The 24,550-nt window shown below is 45.5% G+C and overlaps 1 protein-coding gene across 2 annotated transcripts in view; it reads right to left on the minus strand.

Moving 5' to 3' along the window:
• Window positions 1-328: 328 nt before the first annotated feature.
• Window positions 329-24,550, minus strand: part of arnt2 (aryl-hydrocarbon receptor nuclear translocator 2) — a 99,082-nt gene continuing 74,860 nt past the window's right edge. Inside the window, exons 9-20 of one of the 2 annotated variants that reach the window (XR_012768317.1) lie at window positions 24,151-24,227; window positions 23,363-23,497; window positions 21,124-21,198; window positions 20,636-20,787; window positions 13,222-13,294; window positions 11,290-11,413; window positions 11,067-11,169; window positions 10,825-10,963; window positions 7,339-7,489; window positions 3,118-3,263; window positions 1,293-3,037; window positions 329-1,241 (exon numbers count right to left, since the gene is read on the minus strand). Coding sequence is in view for 1 of the 2 variants with exons in the window: in XM_075455033.1 (XP_075311148.1) it covers window positions 2,939-3,037; window positions 3,118-3,263; window positions 7,339-7,489; window positions 10,825-10,963; window positions 11,067-11,169; window positions 11,290-11,413; window positions 13,222-13,294; window positions 20,636-20,787; window positions 21,124-21,198; window positions 23,363-23,497; window positions 24,151-24,227 (1,274 nt within the window). In the remaining variant the exon portion in view is untranslated. Of the gene's footprint in view, window positions 3,038-3,117; window positions 3,264-7,338; window positions 7,490-10,824; window positions 10,964-11,066; window positions 11,170-11,289; window positions 11,414-13,221; window positions 13,295-20,635; window positions 20,788-21,123; window positions 21,199-23,362; window positions 23,498-24,150; window positions 24,228-24,550 lie in introns of both variants that reach the window. The other variant, XM_075455033.1, reaches the window with a different exon arrangement.

Raw genomic sequence — 24,550 nt, forward strand, 5'->3', positions numbered from 1 at the left:
ATAAGCCCCCCCACAGCAGGACAGAGGGGTTCAGGAGGTCCTTCTCAGGCTTTTTGACAGTGACTGCTAACACCTTCTTCTCACATTTATTGATTATTTTTGTTCTGATATATAATCATTGTAAATATTTGAATTGAGCTACATTGCAATTTGAATTTTCCCCATGGGTATTTTCTTTTGTATTTATGCCCTGATCCTGTTTCATTTCTCTCCCTACTGTCTCTGAGCGGACTGTGACTTTAATGTTAATTCAGTTCTGCTGTAGGCTACCTGTGATTGAATAAAAACCAAGTGAAACAAAAATAATAAAAGATTTTAACACTGAAAATTTGAATGGAAGCCACAAAACCAGGAGGAATTTATTGTCACAAGCACAGTTTGTTACACAAAAATAATGAGTCACATTTACACAGTTTATACAGGTCTACAACTCAAAGTACATTAACCAACTAACTAAATACCAATAGTTAAATATTGCACACAATACAGTTAGGACCTACACAAAAATGTACTGTGTGAAAGTAACATGAGTCGACATAGAAATCACATTATTTACAAAAAACAAAAGCAAACATCAATTTGAGATCTTTAGCAAAAGGACTGTGATGTCTGAGGGTTCTCTCTTCAGCAATCCATCATGTAAAAGCTCCTCCTCAACAAAGGATCAATCAGCCTCTTCGTTGTCCAAAAGATTAGAAAAGAAGAAAGTCAAGGAGCGAGAGCTGAAGAACAGCAAACAGCCTGCACTGGTGAATCCTGCTGTTCCCTTCCAAAGCAGGCTGCTGTCATAGTTCCATCACGTGCACTTTAAGCCTTAGCTTAGCAGCTGTCTGCCTTCTACCAATCATTCTATTCTGCTGTGTTTGAGTTGAGGACATCACTACATTCAGGACACATAACAAGGTTAATGAGAGCGATGACAGAGGGGCCTGCACACACTCACTCACACACCTCCCTGTGGGCAGCAGCTGGGATGGATTCTCTCCTGGTGCTGAACCATGATGACGGTGATGAGCTCTGGGCACCAACATGAGTTAGTGAAGCTGAGGGACAGATCAGGGACTTGACTGAGCTGCAGTTCCATACATGTGGGAGCCGTGTGGGAGGAGAAGCCCGAACACTTTCTAACTTCTGGCCAAAGCTCAGGGCTCCGGCTGACTGCCGTCTGCACCTGCCGTCTGCACCTGCACCTGCCGTCTGCACCTGCACCTGCCGTCTGCACCTGCACCTGCCGTCTGCACCTGCCGTCTGCACCTGCACCTGCCGTCTGCACCTGCACCTGCCGTTTGCACCTGCTGTCAGACGCTCATCAGCGCAGACGCTGCTTCCATCTTCTGGAGAACACCGGTCTCTGAGCCGGTCTCTGAGCCGGTCTCTGAGCCGGTCTCTGAGCCGGTTTCTGAGCCGGTCTCTGAACCGGTTTCTGAACCGGTCTCTGAGCCGGTCTCTGAACTGGTCTCTGAGCCGGTCTCTGAACTGGTCTCTGAGCCGGTCTCTGAACTGGTCTCTGAGCCGGTCTCTGAACTGGTCTCTGAACTGGTCTCTGAGCCGGTCTCTGAACTGGTCTCTGAGCCGGTCTCTGAGCTACTTCAGATGAAAACAAATACACTTTTGGAATAATATCTGTCAGCGAGGCTTATAAAGGGGTCTCAGATGAAGTGACTGAAGGACCCCCTCTTTACCAATGTTGACATATCATATTATACATTATAAGCAACCAGAATTCTACAAATATGGAGGAACTCACTGAGGATGAAATCCTAAAAAATGTTAACCTCAGACCTGTGGCTGTGTAAAATCATCAGTTTCTCAAAATGTCCTGAAAATCAGATCAAATGATGCGAGCTTCAGTTCACTGTGGAGAGCGTGCACGGCAGCCAAAGAGTGAGGACAGGTGGGCCGAGGGTCCCTCTGAGGTGGGAGTACACAAACACTGGGACTGAAGATGCCAGCAGACATGAGTGTGTGACAGTGGGGTCAGATGCAGAGTGTTCTCCAGTTCCTGTCAGTGGAAACCAAAGAGATGATGTGCACACACAGCAGGAAGTCTGGTGCCTGACAAGACTGGGTTAAATGCTAATGTGGGGGCAGGAGGGAAAGCCCCCCTCAGCATGTTTCCAGGGAATTTACATGCTGAAAAAAAAGTTTCAAGAAAGAGGTGAAGAGACAGCAGTGAAGGCCTGAGCCCAGGTCTGAGCTTAGCCCCCCATGAAAAGACTAAACCCATCAAACAAGCGCCAACATCACTGTGACTTTCTGAAAACACAACATGGCAAGATCCTCTTCCTGGTGGCTGGTCATGTGACCCACCACTGTCTGCAGAGTGAGAAGGAGCCCATGGTGACCTCTGTGGGGTCTTCTTCTGTGGTTTGAGGGTCCGAGGACGCTGAAGCTGACACCGAGAGTCACTGATCTGATCTGATCTGATCTACAGTCGCCTCAGGCACGCTCAGGACGGGAGATTGGACCGAAAAACAAAAAGTTTCAGTGCAATCTGTTGGTTTCCTTAGCTAGGAAACTGTTTTTGAATTGGCTCTATATGAACGAATTGGATTATTTTATGAATAATTATGATTACAATGAATTGAATTCCAATTGGCTTGAATTGGACTTTATTATCTAAGTGCCTTGAGATGACATTTGTTGTAATTTGGCGCTATATAAATAAAACTGAATTGAATCTGATCTGATCTGAGCTCAGTGACCCTGGTGTTCTGGCCTGTTCTCCATCACTATGACAACAGAGACAGAGCTGGGGAAGGCTGGCTGATGCTGCCTCCACCTGCCAGCAGAGGTGTGTGTGTGTGTGTGTGTGTGTGTGTGTTAGTACTGCAGGCTGGGACATGATTGGGACCTGGATGATGGCGACTGCCCCACAGACAGATGATGAGTCCGGCTGTGATGTGGGGGGGGGGGCGGCTGGCTGCAGAGGCAGGTGCTACTCAGAGAAGTTTGGGAACATGCCCAGGTCAGCAAAGTCCTCGATGTTGTAGTTGGCTGTTCCCTGGGTGGGGTCTCCGGCCATGGGCAACATGTCCTGCAGAGACAGAGAGACAGGTCACATGTGTGTCCACTGTCCAATAACAGCACAGCACAGCGCAGCGGGCTGCAGCTTACCTGGAACACCTCCGTCTGACTGGGGTTGGTGTGTGTGTGCTGTTCCCCAGCCTGCTGGGGATGGTGCTGGTTCTGCCACTGGGACCACACCTCACTGGGGCGACCCTGGAACTGGGCCCCGCTCTGACCACTTTCCCCTGAAACATCTGGACACAGGCAGTCAGTTATACAAAGAGCTGTGGACAGTCAAAGCAGCGAGCCCCACTGTGGCCCCACTGGGCTCCTCTGTCTACCGGCTGCTACATGAAACAGGACTCCTGCACATCTCTCAAAGTTAAATGATGTCAGCACCAGAAACATCTTCAGAATGACAGACATTTGCTTCTGTAGTGTCACTGCTTGCTTTATTCGCACTGAGCTCAGCAACAAGTCTGCTGTTGGTTTCCTTGCTCTGCTTTCTGAGCTCACATGCCCTGTATGTGATCTGATCTTCTTCATGTGCTTCAGCTGCTGGGCTCCTGACACGGAGCACAGACCAGCAGCAGCAGCAAGGCCTGGACCCACCGCATCACACCCCTCTGCACACCTCAGGCTTCCAGAACAACCCAGAGTCCTGCCACCTCCACAAATACAGAAAGTGCAGCCACACCAGCTGTGTGTGACATCATGTGTGTACGCCCTGTGTAGCTTCAACACCCATCAACCTCTGCCACTAAAGGGAGGTGACAGGGAGTGTCATGCTCATCTAACAATCAATCTGACACAAGAGGGCGATAGGTGTGACGCATGGAGACCGGACCAGGGGCACAGCTGGGGGCCGACAGGCCACTCCGGACCACTCCGGAGTGGTCCCGCTGCAGAAAAGATGCAGCCTGCTTATTTTGGACTCTCCACTGTATTCTTTACCACTGATATGATGAACCTTCAAGAACTTCATTTTGAACCTGCATCCCAGTCTGACTGAGGTGACCCAGAGGCAGCGGATGCAGGGAGACCCCCCACTGCACATCAGTGATGGACAACAGAGTTCAGGGAACTGGTCAGTCCCTTCGTGGCATCTCTACCACAAACCAAACCAAAGAGATGCTTGTGGATTCCAATTCCTTTGAGTTACTGGCAGCATCAGAGCCAGAGACAAAGTGATGAAGAAGTCTGGCTCCATGCCGGGGGCTGCTCTGCAGCCCACCAACCCTGCACATCCTCTACATAACAGCGACAGGAAATAGAGCGTACGCCCACTCACACACTCACACAGCAGGTCTGCAACCTTACAGGGTCAACGGGGCACACATTCACCCCCGAAGGACCCATTCCATTCAGACAAACTGAAGTCGTTATCTTTGGACCTGAGCGCTTCAGGGAGAAATTGTCTAGCTATATAGTTTCTCTAGATGGTATTTCCTTGGCTTCTAGTTCTACAGTGAGGAACCTTGGAGTTATTTTTGACCAGAACTTATCATTTGACTCGCATGTAAAACAGGTTTCTAGGACTGCCTTCTTTCATCTTCGTAATATTGTTAAAATCAGGAACATCTTGTCTCAGAGTGATGCAGAAAAACTGCTCCATGCATTTGTTACTTCAGGATTGGACTGCTGTAATTCTTTATTATTGGGCTGTCCCACATATTCTCTGAAAAGCCTTCAGTTGATCCAAAATGCTGCAGCCAGAGTTCTGATGAGAACTAACAGCAGAGATCATATTTCTCCAGTTTTAGCTTCTCTTCATTGGCTCCCTGTTAAATTCAGAACAGAATTTAAGATTCTTCTCCTTACATATAAAGCTCTTAATGACCGCGCTCCATCATATCTTAAAGATCTCATTGTAAGATATTTTCCTAACAGAGCACTTCGTTCCCAAACTGCAGGTTTACTTGAGGTTCCCAGAGTTTCTAAAAGTAGAATGGGAGGCAGAGCCTTCAGTTATCAGGCCCCTCTCTTGTGGAATAAGCTGCCAGTAAATGTCCGGGAAGCAGACACCCTTTCCACTTTTAAGACCAGGCTTAAAACTTTCCTTTCTGATAAAGCTTATAGTTAGGGATGGCTCAGGTGATCCTGAAACATCCCATAGTTAAGCTGCTATAGGCCCAGCCTGCTGGGGGGCCTCATCTGTCACACCTTTCCTCACTTTACTCTCTTTATGTATATGTGATATTATTGTGGTCATTAACTCGTGTTTCCCTGTTCCAACAGATATCCTTTGAATGGTGTTACAGTGCCCCCCCCCCCTTTCTGTCTTCTCAAACCCCAGCTGGTCGAGGCGGATGGCCACCCTTCCTGAGTCTGGTTCTGCCAGAGGTTTCTTCCTGTTCAAAGGGAGTCGTTTCTCTTCACAGTCGCCTCAGGCACGCTCAGGACGGGAGATTGGACCGAAAAAGAAAAGGTTTCAGTGCAATCTGTTGGTTTCCTTAGCTAGGAAATTGTTTTTGAATTGGCTCTATATGAACAAATTGGATTATTTTATGAATAATTATGATTACAATGAATTGAATTCCAATTGGCTTGAATTGGACTTTACTATCTAAGTGCCTTGAGATGACATTTGTTGTATTTGGCGCTATATCAATACAAATGAATTGAATTGAATTGAATTCCAGGAAAAGTGGGATTCATGGTGTGGGCCGGGGCAGCAGGGAGCCCAACCACGGAGCTACAGTCCCCCCACACAGTGATTCTGAGCCATAATCTATACCTCAGTTGCTTTTTATTTGTCTTTTTTTCATGCACTGTGTGAGGAAACTGAGAGCCAGCTGGAATTTGAGTGATTGTGAGAATCCCTGAAGGTGTTCTTGCCTCTGTTTGAACAGTTGATGCGCAGCAGCGTTTGCTCCGTGGGGGAACACAATCAGACAGTTTCAGCTCAACCGACTGTGACTGCTGCTCAGAGACCTTCCCTTTCAGTGCACAGGGATGCAGCTCCTCTCTGCCTCCACTCTGCTCCGTCAGCAGATGCACCTCAGCACCACCTGCTGTGATGTTAGGAAGCTGTGTGAGGGACAATGTAAGAGCCCCCCTGTCCACTCTAACATCCCAGCTCTGAGATCACAGAACATCACAGCCCTGCTCGGCCGTCTTTATCTGAGTGGGTGGTGCTTTTTGTAACACCCAAGTAGGGCTGCAGCTTGGAAATGCTCTGATGGGGGCCACAGATTAAATCACAGTCTTATCAACCATTTTTCAGTCCCACTTATTTCACTATCTGACAACATAAACAGAAGAATGTGTGAATGAGAGCAATTTGTATTACAATGCAGTGCATATGAGCACAGAGAGCAATGCAAATATTCACATGCTGATGGAACTCATATAACCTGGCTCAAACCACAGAAAAGTATCATACATTACAGAAACTGTGAGAAACAGGAGGAGGAAGTTTAAAGCATCTCTTCCCCTGATCATCAGGGGAAATGTGAGATCTCTGGTGGATCAAATGGACGAGCTCGGAGCCCTGATGAGGACACAGCAGGAATATCAGGCAGAGACCTGGCTGCAGGAACAGCTCTAACAGCTCTCTGCTCAGCTCTAAGACTATCCGGGCAGACAGAGACTGCAGACAGAGCGCTAACAGGAAGGGAGGAGGATCACACAGCTGGTTAACAACAGATGCTGTAATCCTGGACCTGGAGTCTCTGCAGCCCAGATGTTGAACTGCTGGCTGGGAGCTTCTGTCCATGTTGTCTGCTGAGAGAGTTCACCTGAGTTACCTGCTGACGCTGTGTGTGACATCATCAGCTGAGCTGTTGCTAAGCTACAGAAACAACAGCCCAACCCACTGATGGAGACCTCTGAAGGTTTCTACCACACCTTCCTCTCTGCTGCACCTTCCTCTCTGCTACACTTCCGCTGGTTTATATTTTATTTAGTTATCTATCTGTAACAGCGGCATATCATTAATATTCATCAATACTGCAGCGATATAACTTCCCCTCGGGATTATGAATTACTGAATTGAGTTATAAAATGAAAATAAAATTGTAGATAATTTATTATGGACACAAATTAATTTTAAAATTACAAGAATAATTTGCTATGATGTTGATTAGAGAAGGGACATTGAAATCAGTGGGTCAGACAAAAAAGAAGAAAAAATAAAAACAAATCCTAATGGACCCAGGAACTTTCAATGTGTGCACTAAAGTGAGCGTGTTTTCACGGTGTTATATTACTGTACATGTTGTTCACCTGCTCATGGGATCTGTTTGCAGGGTGAAGAACTCTGTCCTCCTCTCCGCTGAACATATAACAGAAGTGACTGACGAAAGTAAAAGATAGAAACAAGCTTACCAAAGGCTGCGCTGCGGCTGGTCAGGCCTGAGTAGGCGTTCCCACTGGGGGAGGAAGTGGCCGGGGACGACAGCGGACTGTAGGAGGCCGGGTCCGTCTGGTAGCTGTGGCCAGAGCCGATCCCAAATGGACTGGACTGGGCCTTACTGGACTGGAGAAGACAGGTACTGCTTAAACAGACAGCTCGACATTGTTGGAACTGTACAGTGTGCTGAAGGTTCAGTGTGATGCAAAGTACCGACTGAAGTCAGTGCACTCAGCTCAGTTTCAGCCACCATGAGTGCCTTAAGTAGGGCTGCCTCATGAATTTAGTAATACAACCTGAGCTTAAAAAAGAACATTACGTGACTCTTAAATCCCTTATTTATGACCTCCTCAGACATGACTGGTGCACAACTCTTCACCTTTTATTCAAAAAGCTTCTTCAGAAGAGATGAAGCACCAAGAAAAGCAGTCTGGATCACCAAATGGTCCAACACTGGTGAACTTCCTCTGCTGGTGAACAGCTCCTGTGTGGCTCTCACAGCGGCTCTGGGTGAGCTGTCAGTTACACAAATTCACTTTTACCTCCTACATCAAAGGGGATCAACCATAAGTCCTGCCCAGAAAAAAAGAAACCCACAAACCAAGTATAAAGGCTGTGGTTGTAAAGGCTGTATAAAGTGGTGATGCAGATAAAGATGGGTGACCATGCCCTGATGGCTTTGTCTTCATTTCTTAGGAGAATTGATTGGTCAAAAAGCAGAGCCTGTGCATGTGTTGATCTCTTTTCTAGGAATGTCCCCTGCTGTGGCATCAGTTGCCCCGTTGACACATGTCAGGAGGAAGTGAAGCAGCTTTGTGACACAGTAAAGCATCCCTGACACATCCTGCTGAACATCAAGCTGTTGCCATCCTATTTCAGTTAAAAGCTGACTGCCTCGTTCCACATGAGTGCTTCATCCCCACCCACACACTCACCTTCTATATTAAGACACTGGATCAACATTTGCTCATTGTGGACAGCCTAACAAACCCAAACTCCAACACTAAGCACTGCATACCTCACCTTGACCTCCACCATCACCATAACATCACAGCACAATGACAGTTTGCCTCATTAGGAGCAGCCTTTGGGCCCCATGAGGAATACAGGTCCCCATAGGGTCAGTGATTACGCCTGCAGAGGTCTCAGCCAGGAACTAAAGACAAAAACAAGTTGTTGTTTTTGTCTTTAGTGAGCTGTGGTTGCTGTTAGCAGATGGAGCTGTGGTCTCTGCAGTGTGATGGAATGTGTGCAGCACATGCTTTGAACCGGCTCATCTGTCTTCCACACACTCCTCAGGTCATCCCACTTGGCTCGAGTCTTTGTTGTTGGCTAACTTGGAAATGCATCACGCTAACTGGAGCCAGTTGAAACGAATGGAAAAGTTTTCAGCAGATATTATGAAATAACATAGCTTAGGATCTCCATATGCCTTGGAAAACACGAATAACCTCACATTCTCCAGACTGCAGAAGGCTGGGAGGAGCCAGTGTGTTGGCACACATGGACTGAAACACAGGTCAGCAGGTTACCTGGCACGTGTTCAAACACACAGCTACACTGGACATGGGGAAACATTTGATATGCTGTGATGACACTTATACTGTGGTGTTAATCCCAGATGTATTAACAAGCTCTGCATCCCAGCTCTGCACCTGTGAATGCTGGTTAGCCAGAGGACAAGAACCCAAGCACTGCCTCCACACAGCCTGCACACAGCCTGCAGAGACCTGCTGGGACTGGAGCTGAGAGGTAACCATGCTCTGCACTTTGCTAATGCTGGCGTTGTGTTGGGTAGACTGATTGGATGGCATGACCAAAGCTCAGCCAACCGGCTTTAACTGAAGGTGATGTTCCTGCCAGAGAAACAAGCTGCACACATCCTATGAGAATGATCTGCATGGCTGTGATAGGAGGAGCCATGCCAGCTGATGATCCAGCACAGCGAGCTAGAGTGCACTGTGATAAGGAGGGGGGGCAGAGACCTGGGGCATCCTGGTGTTTCTTTCTTTGTCATGATGCACCTGGTCAGGGATGGTTAGAGACAGAGTATGCTCTGTCTGACGTCACCATCTGAGAAAGATGATAGAAAGATGGCATGATTTATAATGTTCCCACCTGCAGAGAAGTCTAAAGAGAAGACAACTGGGGACAGCCTTTTGCTCCTGTATCACACTCCTGAAGCCAGACTGATCTGGATCCAGAAGGTTGTTCAGAGGACGCTGGAAACAACCTTAGATAAGAATGCAAGTAGCAGAAGTGATTGATGGCATAGCTTGAAGGAGATTGTGATCAGTTTTCAGTGAGAGGAGTGCAAATGGAAATCAAGTGCGCCTGCCAGCTGTGGATGTTGTGCTCTTGGTGAGAAGATTGGTCCTGAAAGGTGGTTTACCTTCAACCAAAGAAGAGTGGGTTCCATCTGATTCTGGCTAAGTTTGCAGAGGAGAAGTTTGTAGTCGGAGCAAGAGGAGATGGATCGAGTAATGTGTGGAAGTTTGGAAGGTGGGAAAATGGCTGGCACATAGGTTTAGGAGAGTGGAGCTGAACTGGACCTGAGGTGGTGTAATAGTGGGTGTAACTGGCAGGCAAACGGGTCAGAGACCTAAATAGATGTGACCCTTAGGCCGTCTGCGACACAGTTTGGAATGAGAATGAGATTGAGTTCTTTGTCAGCTTTGTGATAAGGGGGTGAGCAAAATGTGAGGTCAAATGAGTGGATCAGCTGTCCTGTGGGAGGTCAGAGATGACTAACAGTCAGGGTTAGGGTGAGAGCCAAACGCTCAACAGATAAAGGATTAACACCGGCAGCAGGAGCTCTGCGTGGCTAACTGCTACTTCCAGAAGCTGAGGAGATAACTGCAGGTGTGCTGGGACCATCACAGATTAGACACATTATTTTGCATAGTGACAGGGCCCTCTGAAGGACATGGGAGGAATACAATGAAGGCACATGGTTTAGTCGAGTCGGCCCGTACACAGCTGGACTTACTGATGAATACCCGACCAAGTCTTCCCATGAGGAGGACTGACACTTCTGCTGATGCACGGCAACTACTTCTGTCAACACAGCACCCAGGCTGCCCCTGTGTTCAGCTGAGAGAGTCCTCTGCATCAGCAACACAAACGCTTTAGTTTTGAGGGTGCTGCTCACTCTCCCCTGGACCCCCCCATACCCAAAAAGAGGCTCCAACCATCTGGAAGCCCCCTGCAGGAGGAGATGCCCTCCTGCTGCAGAAGTGTCTCCTCACATGGGGCAGATGGTGAAGCCTTTTGAAGATCCATTGGAAATGAAATGATGACAGAACTGAGCATGGGCCCATAACCCTACTAAAGCATGTTGAAGAGGGAACACAAGGTGGGCCATCTCTAATCTGCACCACAGCTCCGTCACATACTGTGACCCCAACACTGAGTGTGTGTGTGTGTGTGTGTGTGTGTGTGTGTGTGTGTGTGTGTGTTACCTGTCCAGAGAAGGGCGGGCGGTTGCCTGACCACGCCACCTGGCCTTGGTTAAGCTGTCTAGAGATCTGAGCCAGGTTCTGGTTGGATGAGCCTGATGGCTGGATGTCGTTCACACCTGGAACATGTACCACCGAGGAGCTGTGCACACAAACACACACAGACAGCTGTCAGCTTTCTGTCAGGGGGAGGTGCTGATGGAGCCTGTTGGAGTGTGGGCAGCACACACTTCACTGACATGTACCTGAAACCTTTACCAGAGTGTCCCTGCTGAAAGGGAGAGCTCTGTGAGTAGAGCGGCTGTCCACCTGCTGTAGAGGAGGGAACCATCATCTTCTTATCTGCTGCTACACACAAACACACACACAGCACGGTCAGACTTCAAGCAACACAGGCAGCAAGGGGATCAAAAAAGAGCTGGGTACACCATCACAGTGGGAGGGAGGGAGGGAGTGAGGGAGTCATACAGCCAGAGATGCCGGAGTACATCTCAGCAAAGCGTGGGTCTCTCTCCTGGGAAAACAGAGCCTCCGTCTTGTCGATGGTCTTCCCCGTCTCGTGCACTCCACTGCTGACACTTGCCACGGGTACCTAAGGGTGGGGGCACAAGCTCAGGATTAAAAAAAGTTAGCACATCTACATGGTCACCAGTAAAACCAGCCAAAGCATCCAAATATTCTCAATGTGAGCTGCCACGGGCTGCCACGGGCTGCCACGGGCTGCCACGGGCTGCCACGGGCTGCCACGGGCTGCCACGGGCTGCCACGGGCTGCCACGGGCTGCCACGGGCTGCCACGGGCTGCCACGGCTGTGTACAGGAAGCTGATATAACATTTACTGGATATCAGGTCAAAGTAAACAGAAAAGTTTTGCTCTATGTGTACAGCACCTCACACAAAAGGAACATTCTTTGTATTCAGAAAACAGATCAAAATGTATCTGCCCAGAGTCCTGTCCCAGAGTCCTGTTCCCATCCTGCTCCAAAATCCTGTTCCCATCACAGACGCTGGCATTAAACCTTCCTTTGAGAACAGCTTGGATGCTCTTTCTCAGCAGTTTGTCCCAGCAGCAGCTGTAAGGTGGACTCATCTGCCCACAGAACACGTGTCCACTGTCTTTCTGTCCATCTGAGCTGAGCTGGTGTCCAGAGAACTGGGCCGTGTTCCTGCACAGAGCTGATATATGTGGCTGTATGGATCATGGTGGCTGTATGGATCATGGTGGCTGTATGGATCATGGCTGTATGGATCATGGTGGCTGTATGGATCATGGCTGTATGGATCATGGTGGCCGTATGGACCATGGTGGCCGTATGGATCATGGTGGCCGTATGGATCATGGTGGCCGTATGGATCATGGCTGTATGGATCATGGTGGCCGTAAGGATCATGGTGGCCGTATGGATCATGGTGGCCGTATGGATCATGGCTGTATGGATCATGGTGGCCGTAAGGATCACGGTGCCTGTATGGATCATGGTGGCCGTATGGATCATGGCTGTATGGATCATGGTGGCTGTATGGATCATGGCTGTATGGATCATGGTGGCCGTATGGACCATGGTGGCCGTATGGATCATGGTGGCCGTATGGATCATGGTGGCCGTATGGATCATGGCTGTATGGATCATGGTGGCCGTAAGGATCATGGTGGCCGTATGGATCATGGTGGCCGTATGGATCATGGCTGTATGGATCATGGTGGCCGTAAGGATCACGGTGCCTGTATGGATCATGGTGGCCGTATGGATCATGGCTGTATGGATCATGGTGGCCGTAAGGATCATGGTGGCCGTATGGATCATGGCTGTATGGATCATGGTGGCCGTATGGATCATGGTGGCCGTATGGATCATGGTCGCCGTATGGATCATGGTGGCTGTATGGATCATGGTGCCTGTATGGATCATGGTGGCGTGATGACGGTTTCTCCTGCTGCCTGAGGGCTCCCAGCTCCTCCAGCAGGGCTTTCTGTCCTTGGCCTTTCCACGCTGAGGTTTCCCCAGACTCCCTGAATCTTTCAGAATATTCTGCTCTGTAGATGCTGAGAGACCAAAGTTCTTTACAGTCTGACTCTGAGGAACATTGGCTGAACTTATTGATGGTTCTCTGATGGAGTTTGGCCCAAAGCGGTGAGCCACGACCCATCCTTGTTGGAGAGGCTGAACCAGAACGCTGTTCCTGTAGATTCTGGAAACTTTCTGTCTTTCTGGGACTCCAGAACAACTTTCACTGAGTGTTGCTGCAGCAGTGAGGACACTGAAAAACATTTATATGTGCTTTTTTTCTATTAAATTAAGGTTCAAACTAATTACAAATTGCTTTTGGTCTTGGTTACTTTTTGGAAACGTTCCAAAGCTTTCTGGAAATGATGAACATTGTTGTAAATAAGAGGCTTACTGAGGAAAGATCGTAGGCTGTCAGACCATCTCTCTGGTGAACCTCCAGCTCTGCTTGTTGCTGCTGTAACTGCCTGCACAACCAAACACACACACACACACACACACACACCATCAGCATGTCACAAACACAGAAACGTGTGGGGAAATTCAATTCTGATGGCTGACAGACAGTCAGAAAACACTCAACTAAACTTAGTGTTTTCTCTAAGGCCACAAGAGGGTCACAAAGTTTACAGGAAATAAACCAATAAATATAATATATATAAAATATTATTCTTTTCTTTTATTTTGCAAACTAAGATTGTAGAATATGACAGATAAAAGTAATATGCAGACAATAATATTTTAAAAATAGACAAAATACACTGGCAAAAAAGAAAAAAGAGAAAGGAAAAGAGGAAACAAGGGCGCCAAAATCATGAAGTGCACGGTCTCTTACTCTCATCACACATTCAAACACAAGCAGACACACAGATAACAGTCCAACTTTCCCCTTCCCATCCTCCCCCAACAACCACACTCATTCCACACACCAGCAACCAGACATATATACACACACATCACTCAATGTGTGCAAGCTTGCTTACTTAATAAGTAGCGCTTTGATAAGCATGAGAATGTGTGGGGATTCATACAGGACGGACTTTCCACTGACTTTTGGCCACACATGAAAAAGAAGAGCTCCCAAACTGAGCTCTGCGCTGAGGAATGCTGCACTCACCCCGTGTAACAGACCGAGTTACTGGGGCTGTGTTTTCGGAGCAGAGCCTTACAGAGGGCATTAAGCATTGTGAAGCATTTTGTGGACTAAACAGACATTTGAATGTATAATCAAATTTTCAAAACTCAAAAAAACATATTTGGCAAGTACAAGACAATGATGGTGATGCCGTGGTTTGTTGGCATGGATCTTGAAGCTACTTTTATACAATGACAATAGTGGTTTTGTGACTGTTTTACATGGCTGAGACTAGGATGGAAATAATTCATATAAATCAATTTGTAAAGCATAACCAACTAAACCCACAAATATGCACAACAGTTAATTTATCTAAGCAACAACAGACATCACATATCATCCATTTCATTACAGACAACACCAGAGCTATCACCACAAATAGCACAAATAGCAGCAACGGGACCCTTTTACCAATGCCAAGTGAGTAAACCACATCACCCATCATACACCACCGGAAACAATAGACTATGGCTCGACTACAACACCCAGGATGCACCGCGAATCAGGAAGTAGGCTCGTAGTGGTAAACGCGCTTCGTTTCAAAATGTTTGTACCGTCAACTCAGACCAATAACTTAACCAGTAATCAGCGGATAAAAATAATGCACTCGCCAAGCGACCACAGTGAAAATGTTATAAAACATCCGACCGGTTAAAAGGATGGCAGCAGCCGATCAAGCAGTTAAAACAACCAGCGAGAGAATATTAAAACTAGTGATGCTCCGATCAGCATTTTTTGGACCGATCACCGATCACCAAAATCATGATCTGCCCGATTGCCGATCACTGCCGATCACGGAAGGAATCGGACATTTCCATGTCTTTCAACTAGCAGAGAGTGCACCATTTATAGAAATGAAACCGCCAGAGGTAGCTGGGGACATGTAGAACAAGAATCTGGTGGAGTCGGCAGAGAACATTTTGATTTGGTTCTAAATGAAGTTTTCAAATCTGACTATGCAGAAATGAGTTTGATTCTGAATATGCTTCAATAATTTTGTTCTATCATTTTGTTTTAATCATTAAAAAGAATGTAGTAAAAAAACAACCAAGCAATGACAGGTGTATGTATTCCAACAAATGAAAAATCAACGTCGATATAGATTTCTGAGTTTACGGGGTGCACTTGAATGCACCATAAATCGCTCACACGCTTTACCGTACAATGCGATGTAAACGGGCACTAGATTTTCAAGTGTAGCTAGCACGACCGTGCCTCTCCGAAGCGCAGATGGCGTGACCGCAGTAAGTTTCACATCTTTCTGACACACTTTGAAGAAATTCCAGACAGGAGAGGTCATGCTGTCGAGATGCACTGTAGAGGTTTTGCCTGTTCGGTTCTGTACACACGTCACGTACCACATTAGAAAGTGGTCGCTAGTAATTTACGTCAAAAAAAAAAAGCTAGTAATTTACGTCATGTGATCGGTTGTTTGATCGGCATAATTTTCCGATGGCCGATCAGGCTATTTTTGGGCATTATCGGCCGATCATGATCGGCAGCCGATCGATCGGAGCATCACTAATTAAAACCCAGCACCTTACCGGTGACGTGCGTTGCTCTTCAGGCATGCGATCAGATTCTGTGTTTCTCTGTGCGTGCACGCTCCCGCTTATCTACGTGTCATTTGGATTATTAGCAGCATTTACAACCAACGGCAAGCCAGTACTCCAAAACCAGGTAAGTGCCCCCTCCCACCTAATCAGCTGTACTGCGTTTTGTCTGATCACCCGTGAGTTTACGTTGTTTACCCACCACCAGTGACAGTGCACGCAACATACACACTGGTGTCGACCACTTAGATAAGATTTCATCCAGTTTTGTACATTCATAGAGAGATCATAATTTCTTAGTTTATATAACAGCACCTCATGATTTACTGTATCAAAAGCCTTGTGTAGATCAAGGAAGACTGCTCCCACCACTCCTCCCCGATCTAGGCTGGTGTTAATATCCTTAAGGAAGTAGCAGCAAGCTGTTTCAGTGAATGTTTATTTCTGAAACCAAATAGCATTGGATGTAAAAGGGACTGAGAATCCAAATGTGCAATTAGTTGTTCTGCTAAGACCTTTTCAATGACCTTTGAGATGGCTGGGAGGATGCTAATAGGTCGATAGTTGCTGACCACCTTTGTGTCACCAGATTTGAACACAGGGGTAACTATGGCAGGCTTAAGGACACTAGGAAAAACGTTCTCATCAATAGATTCATTTATAATCATAACTAAAGGCGGCGCAATGGATGCCTTGTGTTGTTTTAAAAATACTGTATCAAGACCATGTATATCTTTGGCTTTACTATTTGTCGGGGTTGAGATCATTTTTTCAACCTTCGCCGCATTTGTAGGGGATAAGTTAAAAGCAGAGTCGTCACAGGCCGAGGACGGTGGAAGTTGGACCTTTGGAAAGGTCAAACTCAGTTCTTGTACTGAGTTTATAAAATAATCATTAAAACATTTACCAATAATATGATCATCATTCAGGATAGAGCCATTCATCATTAGCTTAATACTTCTATTTGTAGATTTTTCCTTACTAAGTAACTTGTCAATGCTCTTCCACAATTTCCTTTAGCGTCACTAATATTATTGAGAAAAAAATTTGCTCTCCTTTCTGATTTGTTGTGTGACTTTATTTCTGAAACCTTTAAAAATCAGGTAATCGGTACTTAATTTTGATTTCAGGAACTTTTTTTTAAAAGTATTTTTGGGGGCTTTGTATGCCTTTATTGGATAGGACAGTGGAGATAGACAGGAAGCAGAGAGAGGGGGAACAACATGCAGCACAGGGCCGTCCGATGCGGGACTGGAACCGGGGCCAGCTGCAGCGAGGACTATAGCCTCTGTACATGGGGTGCCTGCTCAACCCACTACGCCACCGACCGCCCTGATTTCAGGAACGTTTTAAGTGAGGCATCTCTTTTTTTCATTGACTCCCAGAGATTACTGTTACTCCAAGGTAAATTTCGTTTTGCATTAGTTTTTTTGCCCCTTATTTTTGTGTATTTCAGAAAAATCTCTTTTTTTTTTTTTAAGTATTTTTTTTGGGGGGGGGGGGGGGCTTTTTATGCCTTTAATGATAGGACAGTTGGAGAGAGACAGGAAGCAGGGGGCAGAGAGAGGGGAAAGACACGCAGCACAGGGCCGCTCGGTGCGGGAGTCAAACCGGGGCAGCTGCAGCGAGGACCACAGCCTCTGTACATGGGGCATCTTTTTAATCCTATCTGAATTGTTTGTAAAAATGAAGTGTTTGAGAAGATGTTGTTATTCTTGTAGGTTTACAAATCATCTGGGTTGTCATCTTTAAGCTTTTTTCTACGTTTTGTGTCTTGCCAATTTAAATTGAAGTCACCCATAAGAATAACTACTGATTTTTCATGTTGTTTGAGGACGACACTTAAAAAAATCAAAGAAGTCATTCGAGGCAGCAGGGGGCGATAAACTGCAAAGACAGTGAAGGACATCTGAGGAGGTAAAGTCATTTTCACCCCCACGCATTCCAAGTTATTCTCACGAATAGCTGTTTGTTGACTTTGGATGCCGTCTTTCACATATATCAGAACACCTCCCCCTTTTCCTGAACTTCCATCTCGTCTGTACACATTATATCCTAGGACATGTGAGACGGATGAGGGTGTTGTAGGCGTCAGCTAGTGATGCTCCGATCGATCGGCTGCCGATCATGATCGGCCGATAATGCCCAAAAATAGCCTGATCGGCCATCGGAAAATTATGCCGATCAAACAACCGATCACATGACGTAAATTACTAGCTTTTTTTTTTTTTTTTGGACGTAAATTACTAGCGACCACTTTCTAATGTGGTACGTGACGTGTGTACAGAACCGAACAGGCAAAACCTCTACAGTGCATCTCGACAGCATGACCTCTCCTGTCTGGAATTTCTTCAAAGTGTGTCAGAAAGATGTGAAACTTACTGCGGTCACGCCATCTGCGCTTCGGAGAGGCACGGTCGTGCTAGCTACACTTGAAAATCTAGTGCCCGTTTACATCGCATTGTACGGTAAAGCGTGTGAGCGATTTATGGTGCATTCAAGTGCACCCCGTAAACTCAGAAATCTATATCGACGTTGATTTTTCATTTGTTGGAATACATACACCTGTCATTGCTTGGTTGTTTTTTTACTACATTCTTTTTAATGATTAAAACAAAATGATAGAACAAAATTATTGAAGCATATTCAGAATCAAACTCATTTCTGCATAGTCAGATTTGAAAACTTCATTTAGAACCAAATCAAAATGTTCTCTGCCGACTCCACCAGATTCTTGTTCTACATGTCCCCAGCTACCTCTGTGGTGATTTTCAAGTCATTCCACTGCATCATTGTTTAATAATCTGATGTTGAAATCATACCCAATGAATGGTGTATAAAATATTAATAGAAAATAAAAAAAACAATTGTTTTCTGCAAACTCCACCAGATTCTTGTTCTACATGTCCCCAGCTACCTCTGGCGGTTTAATTTCTATAAATGGTGCACTCTCTGCTAGATGAAAGGCATGGAAATGTCCGATTCCTTCCGTGATCGGCAATCGGGCAGATCATGATTTTGGTGATCGGTCCAAAAATGCTGATCGGAGCATCACTAGAATCAGCCAAGTCTCTGTGAGGCATAGGTAATCGATGTTAGAGTCCGTCAGTAGATGTTCAAATTGTTCTGTCTTTGAAATGATGCTTCGTATATTTAAATGCCCGCCAAAGATGCCTTTCGCTTTCCTTTTCATGTTGCACAACACGCTTGCATGATTAACAGTCTGGAACTATTTCATCTGCTGCTGTTTGAGGCAGATGACTTGTGTAGGATTAGTTATGGATCTGCCCGGGGCTGGAGTTTTCAGCATTTCACCGATAGACCTGGTGTTTGTTGGAGTATTACCTCCAGAGCCCACGCCGGTGAAAGCAACAGCTGGCTTGGGACGTTGGGGATCAGCTGATTGGCAGATATCCAGAGGTATAGGTCCAGGATTTAAATGGACATCTGTCTGGGTGTCGCTTTGTCGACGCAGGGATTGTTGAGTGTCGGTGCCGCTCACTTCGCACCCACGAAGCTCGACCGTCATCCAGGACTTTTGAGAATATGATGTACTGGCTCCACGAGTCCAGTGGGAGGCCGACGGCATGTTTTCTAGCTAAGTTTGTAAGCGGAGTCGCATGCTTACGAGCAGAGCACCCGCTTCCCCATATTTGTGCACCCAGCAGAAAGGACAGGTACAACGCCAGTATGATTAGATGAGAGGACCTGTTGGTTCAGATGTTGTTGCAGAAACGCCGGGGCGCCATAATCCATGTCGTATATGATAATCAGTATAGTTTAAGAGAGGTGAAGCAGCAGCAGTACGTGCCACTCTGCTGCTACCTGCTGCCATTTTTCTTTCTCTCTTATTATGGTCTTAATGATGATGAATAAGCATGTGTGCATTTATTTATTTCTTGAAAATGCAGCAGATCACAGACATGTAACAGACTACTTGAACTGTCCTCACTTGGACAGGAAAATGAAAAAACTATTTTCTTCTCACATGGAGGTCCCCCCACCTGTTTTAAGAAGAGGCAATTCACATAAATAGGGATGGAAGTGCCTATTTTGAATGAGGTCTGATAAGGGGAACAAGTTACTCCCGTGACTGATCACACGAGCAATCGGCTGTTTCTGCTCCAGATTATAAACATGGCTCATACTCACTTTTTGTGAGTCGGCTCGGCACCTAGCCGTGACAGATATGAGAGGAGGTGAGGAAGAAGAGATAATGTGAACCAGGACGATATGAGACAGGAATAAACATCAGGTTGGATGTTTCTGCTGGAGAGAGCTCAGAGAAAAACAGACTGATTCATAGTTAGCTTCATGTTGCTATCAGTCAGTAATAACTGCTCAGCTCGGGTTCTGACCCGTTTGCTTTGCTCGGTTCTGTCCGGGAACCTGCTGACATGCAGGTTTAAATTCATGAAAAGAACATGATGGTGATCATTTCCCCCTCTGCTCTGTGTCGGCTGTAAATCAGAGGAGATTGAAGCTGTGGTTGATTCCTTTAATAAAACTAATGAAACATGTTTATTTACTCCAGACTTTTACTTCAGTGTTCATCCCTGTTATGTTATTATTATTAAGTTCTTACCTTATGGTTATTGTCTCTGTCTCACAGATGAAGCCTCAGTTAGCTGTTCAGACTAAATAAGTTCTTCTCATGTAAAAATATTTGGTCAGTTTAAGCTAATTTAACCCCAAAACCAAAGAAGTTTGCAGCCTTTCAAAATGTTTTCCACTGTCTTTAATTAATGACACTGTAATGTGCACAAGGTGCATGACATTACACATACTGTATCACAGATTAGATAGAACATTTTATTTCTTTGTGATTGTCTTTTTGTTGGTCATCACATATATCATAGTATATAATAATATGTAGTCTTACTCTTGTTAGGTCCTACACTGTCTCTTGACATTGGTGTAGCTTCTGCAGTGTCCCGTCAGCCTAAAGTAAGGGCATGTGCAGGCCTCAGATGGAGCCAAAGAGCAAAACATTGCCAAAGTCTCTTGGGATGCTTCACTGGATCTACGTGCATTGTTTGCCCAGCTGTCTGGTAACTGTTTGAATCTGTGTTAAAAATGACCAACTAAATGATGGAAAATGGGATGCATGAAGAACCTACTTGACGTTTGTATTGGTGCAGATGATGTACTCTATCTCATCAGAGTACGGGTTCTGGAAGGTGAAACTGCTGGTTCGGATCAGCATCCACTCCCTGTTCTTCATCCGGAAACGATACATCACTGACAGGACCTGACCCTTCAGTTTCACCACCTGCAGACAGAGAGTCCTTCTTTCATCCTGCTGATTCTAACATGTTCTAACTATCTAGCTGGTTTATGAGAAGACTAAAAGAGATGACAAGTACTTATCAGCTTTAATCAGCCTATTACAATCTTCTGCTTATGTATCAGGACATTTCACCGCACAAAGTCAACAGATAGCTGAGTTTTTTTGCTCTTAAATGTCTGTGAGAAAACAGACACAAACCAAAAACACTGAACACTCAGTCAGCCTGGGATGCTCTTCAAACTTCCTTCCTGTTTCAACCAGTTCACCTGATACAAAATGAGCCGTTGGGTCAAACTGAGAGCCACGGTCTGGTCTTACCTGTTGGAAACTTTCTCTCAGGTGACTCTGGTCTTCAGGATGGCAGAACTCCAGAATATCTTTCCCCAACAAGTCCTGCAGGACAGAATAACATTATTTCACAGCAACTCATGTCCTGGTTAAAGCTGCCGTCGGCAACTTTTTTTTAGTCATATTAGCTTGAACTGTCATGGGATTCTGGAAGTAGAATATTAAATAGGGTGTTTAGGGAAAAATCCCGAATTCTGTAGCTCCCTCTGAAGCCTGTAATCGTGCTTGCAAAAATCGAGCGCTCCCGGCTGTTTTTAACCAATCACGTTAGGTTTATTATTGATCTATTATCTGAGCAGAACAGTCACCAACCATGTCTTCCATGCTGAGCGTGAGTCTGCCCCCAGCTTGTGTGCGCGCACACTGGTGTGAAGGGTTTGGGGGCGGTTTGGAGCTTGTTAGAGGTTGGGGGAGGGACCTGAAAGTTGTATCAGTTCGAATTTTCCGACTTTAGACTCGGAATTTTGAAAACCTGCCGACGGCAGCTTTAAACAAAGAGCTTCATTCAATAAACTAAATGTATTTGTACACAATTAAAACTGCAGATTTTCATTCAAAGACAATTCATTTCATCCAACATTTCAGCGGGATTGAGGGTACTGCTTCAGGGTACTGGTTTAAATCATATTAATCTGACAGATTCCAGTTTGTACATGTAAATAGTGTGTCCTCCATACGTACCAGAGTGTGCCACGGTGGAACATTGTGGAACACTCACAAGGTTCAGGACTTGGACCAATTCTAGTCTCCCTATATATGCTACACTTTGGGCAGTATCATAAGGAAACATGACATAAATTTCCTTTGCTATGCTAATGACCCCCATTACCGTAAAGGGTTTTAGGAAATTTAACATTTTTGCAGTCAGTGACAAAGATGAAGCCTTCCAACGATCCCAAGCATACCTCCAAATCTACCAGAGCTTGGTTGCAAACTGAGGGCTGGAAGATTCTGTGTGGCCATCGCAATCGCCCGACTTAAATCCCTAGAAAATCTCTGGTGGGACTTGAAGAAGGCAGTTGCAGCACACGAGCCCAAGAATGTCAATGAACTGGAGGCCTTTGCCCACAAGGAATGGGCTAAGATACCTGTAGATCGCTGCAAGAAACTTGTGTCAAGCTATGTTTCACGTCTGAAGGACGTTATTACCAAAGGGTGTTGTACGAAGTACTAAGGACGTATGTGACTATGAGATAATCAGAGAAAGGACATTTGTTGGTATATTACAAAAAATATTGTTGTACCGTAAATTTCGGACTCTAGAGCGCACCTGAATGTAAGCCGCACTTTCTCAATTTAAAAAGAAAATCCATTTTGTACTTGTATAGGCCACACCGGATTATGTGGCCACATAGTAATATGAGATATTTAAACAGTAAGATAAGACATGAGGATATTTTTTTTTTTTTGGGCTTTTTATGCCTTTAATGATAGGACAGTGTGAGAGAGACAGGAAGCAGGGGGCAGAGAGAGGGGAAGACACGCAGCAAAGGGCCGCTCGGTGCGGGAGTCGAACCGGGGCCAGCTGCAGCGAGGACTAAGCCTCTGTACATGGGGCGGCTGCTTAACCCACTACGCCACCGACCGCCCCAGACATGAGGATTTTTAAACTTTTAATTAAATGCATATTATAACAGGAACAAATACATACTGAAAATGCTTTTTTCCCCGAACAGTGCCTGTAACACGGCTGGTAAAAAAAAAAAAAGACAGTAGCCTACCAGGAAAGGTCATTGATCGCCTTCAATTTTAAAGCTGCATCTTACGTATTTCTTCGTTTGTTTTCCATGTTGAGGATGAGTACAAATGACCGATTTACAATAATTTAGTAGTGTAAGTGTGTTTGATTTATCGTACAATTTGAGTGGACCACTGTGAACTATTCCTTAATTGTATTGGTCTAATGTTATGAGGCAAAATGTTTTTGGCGGCATGAAAACAAAAGAAAAAAGCATATATTAGCCGCACCGTATTATAAGCCGCGGTGCTCAAAGCCTGGGAAAAAGTAGCGGCTTATAGTCCGGAATTTACGGTAATTTAAGTTGCATTTGTCTATTTTACAAGTCCTTATTTGATCTGATTATAAACAAGATAAAAAAATAAATGTCAAACTTGCTTAAACACTTTACCGTAATGGGGGTTAAACCATTTCGAACACAACTGTATGCCCTAATTACAGCACTAGGTCCTAGAATCGCTCTGAGCTGACCTGAGGCTGATAACCAATGACGTTGATGCAGCGTGGGTCGACAAAAGTGATGACACCATCCGAGTTGTGGCGTGACAAGAACTCTGTGGGAACTGACAGCCCATTCATGTCCATGGAGACCGGAGAGCTGGTTACCTGAGGGAGGCACACACACAGTCAGGATACATCACAGAGACACACGCAGGAAGGTGTTTTTCCTAACAACATGGTGGGTTTCCACACAAATCTACACACCAGACCAGGTCAGAAAACTCTGTCTGGTCCTACACTGAATGAATTCTTCATGAATACCACAGCTTCTATTATTTATCACTGCTACTGTGTCTCAGTTTATTTTCAGTTTTCAGCAATTAAGTATGAAAGAGAAAAATGGTCAGTTAAAACTATTCATAAACTATTCCATTAGGAAGTGAATGAATCTGATATAAAGAAGTGACATGAATCCATTGACAGAATCAATAGTTTCCCTCAATCAGTTGATAGAACACAGTTCATGTCTTTGAGGGGACTGTTTAACCATGCCATCAGTTTATCAAACTCTGTGAGTTAGATAGTTAGTGAGTTAGTGCATTTACTAAACTTCTAACAGTAAAGGTGTGTTAGGGCAATGAGGAGAGAGGTCCCCAAGGAGCCCCCTGAAAAACATGAACTTGCATCAAAACCAGGAGAAACATATGAGTGATGAGAAAAGCCTGGAGGACAGCAAAGTGATGTGGGAAAGGAGAGGAAGCTACTCAGCACCAACACCCTTTCAGATGAAGCCCACACAGGCTTGTACTGACACACACCTGCAGTCTCCCAATGGCCACCAGGCAGTACTTTCCTGTCTGGCCTGCCTCTGTGTCCTCATCGGGTATTGTCATACCTGAGGAAAAGGGAGAGAAAGAGGAAGGAGACCATTAGTGACATTCAATCCATTCAGACCCAAACTAACATCTGTGTCTCCTCTCAGACCTGGAGCTTTTTCTATTTTTCACTATGTAGGGCACAGTGGCTGTAAAGGCTGAAGCTTTAAACTATAAAGGTTTTATTGGATGTTTTTAGTTTCCCGAGAAGTGGAGAATTGACATGTTTAAATGAACAGTAACACCTCCACCTTTTATTTGGAATTTGATGAGGCTGTTTTCAGACTGTGCTGAGGATAAACAGGGTTAGTCAAACTTTCTTTTCTGTTCACTGGCAGTGACA

The sequence above is a fragment of the Odontesthes bonariensis genome, chromosome 1, assembly GCF_027942865.1.
Source record: "Odontesthes bonariensis isolate fOdoBon6 chromosome 1, fOdoBon6.hap1, whole genome shotgun sequence".
Classification (NCBI taxonomy): domain Eukaryota; kingdom Metazoa; phylum Chordata; class Actinopteri; order Atheriniformes; family Atherinopsidae; genus Odontesthes; species Odontesthes bonariensis.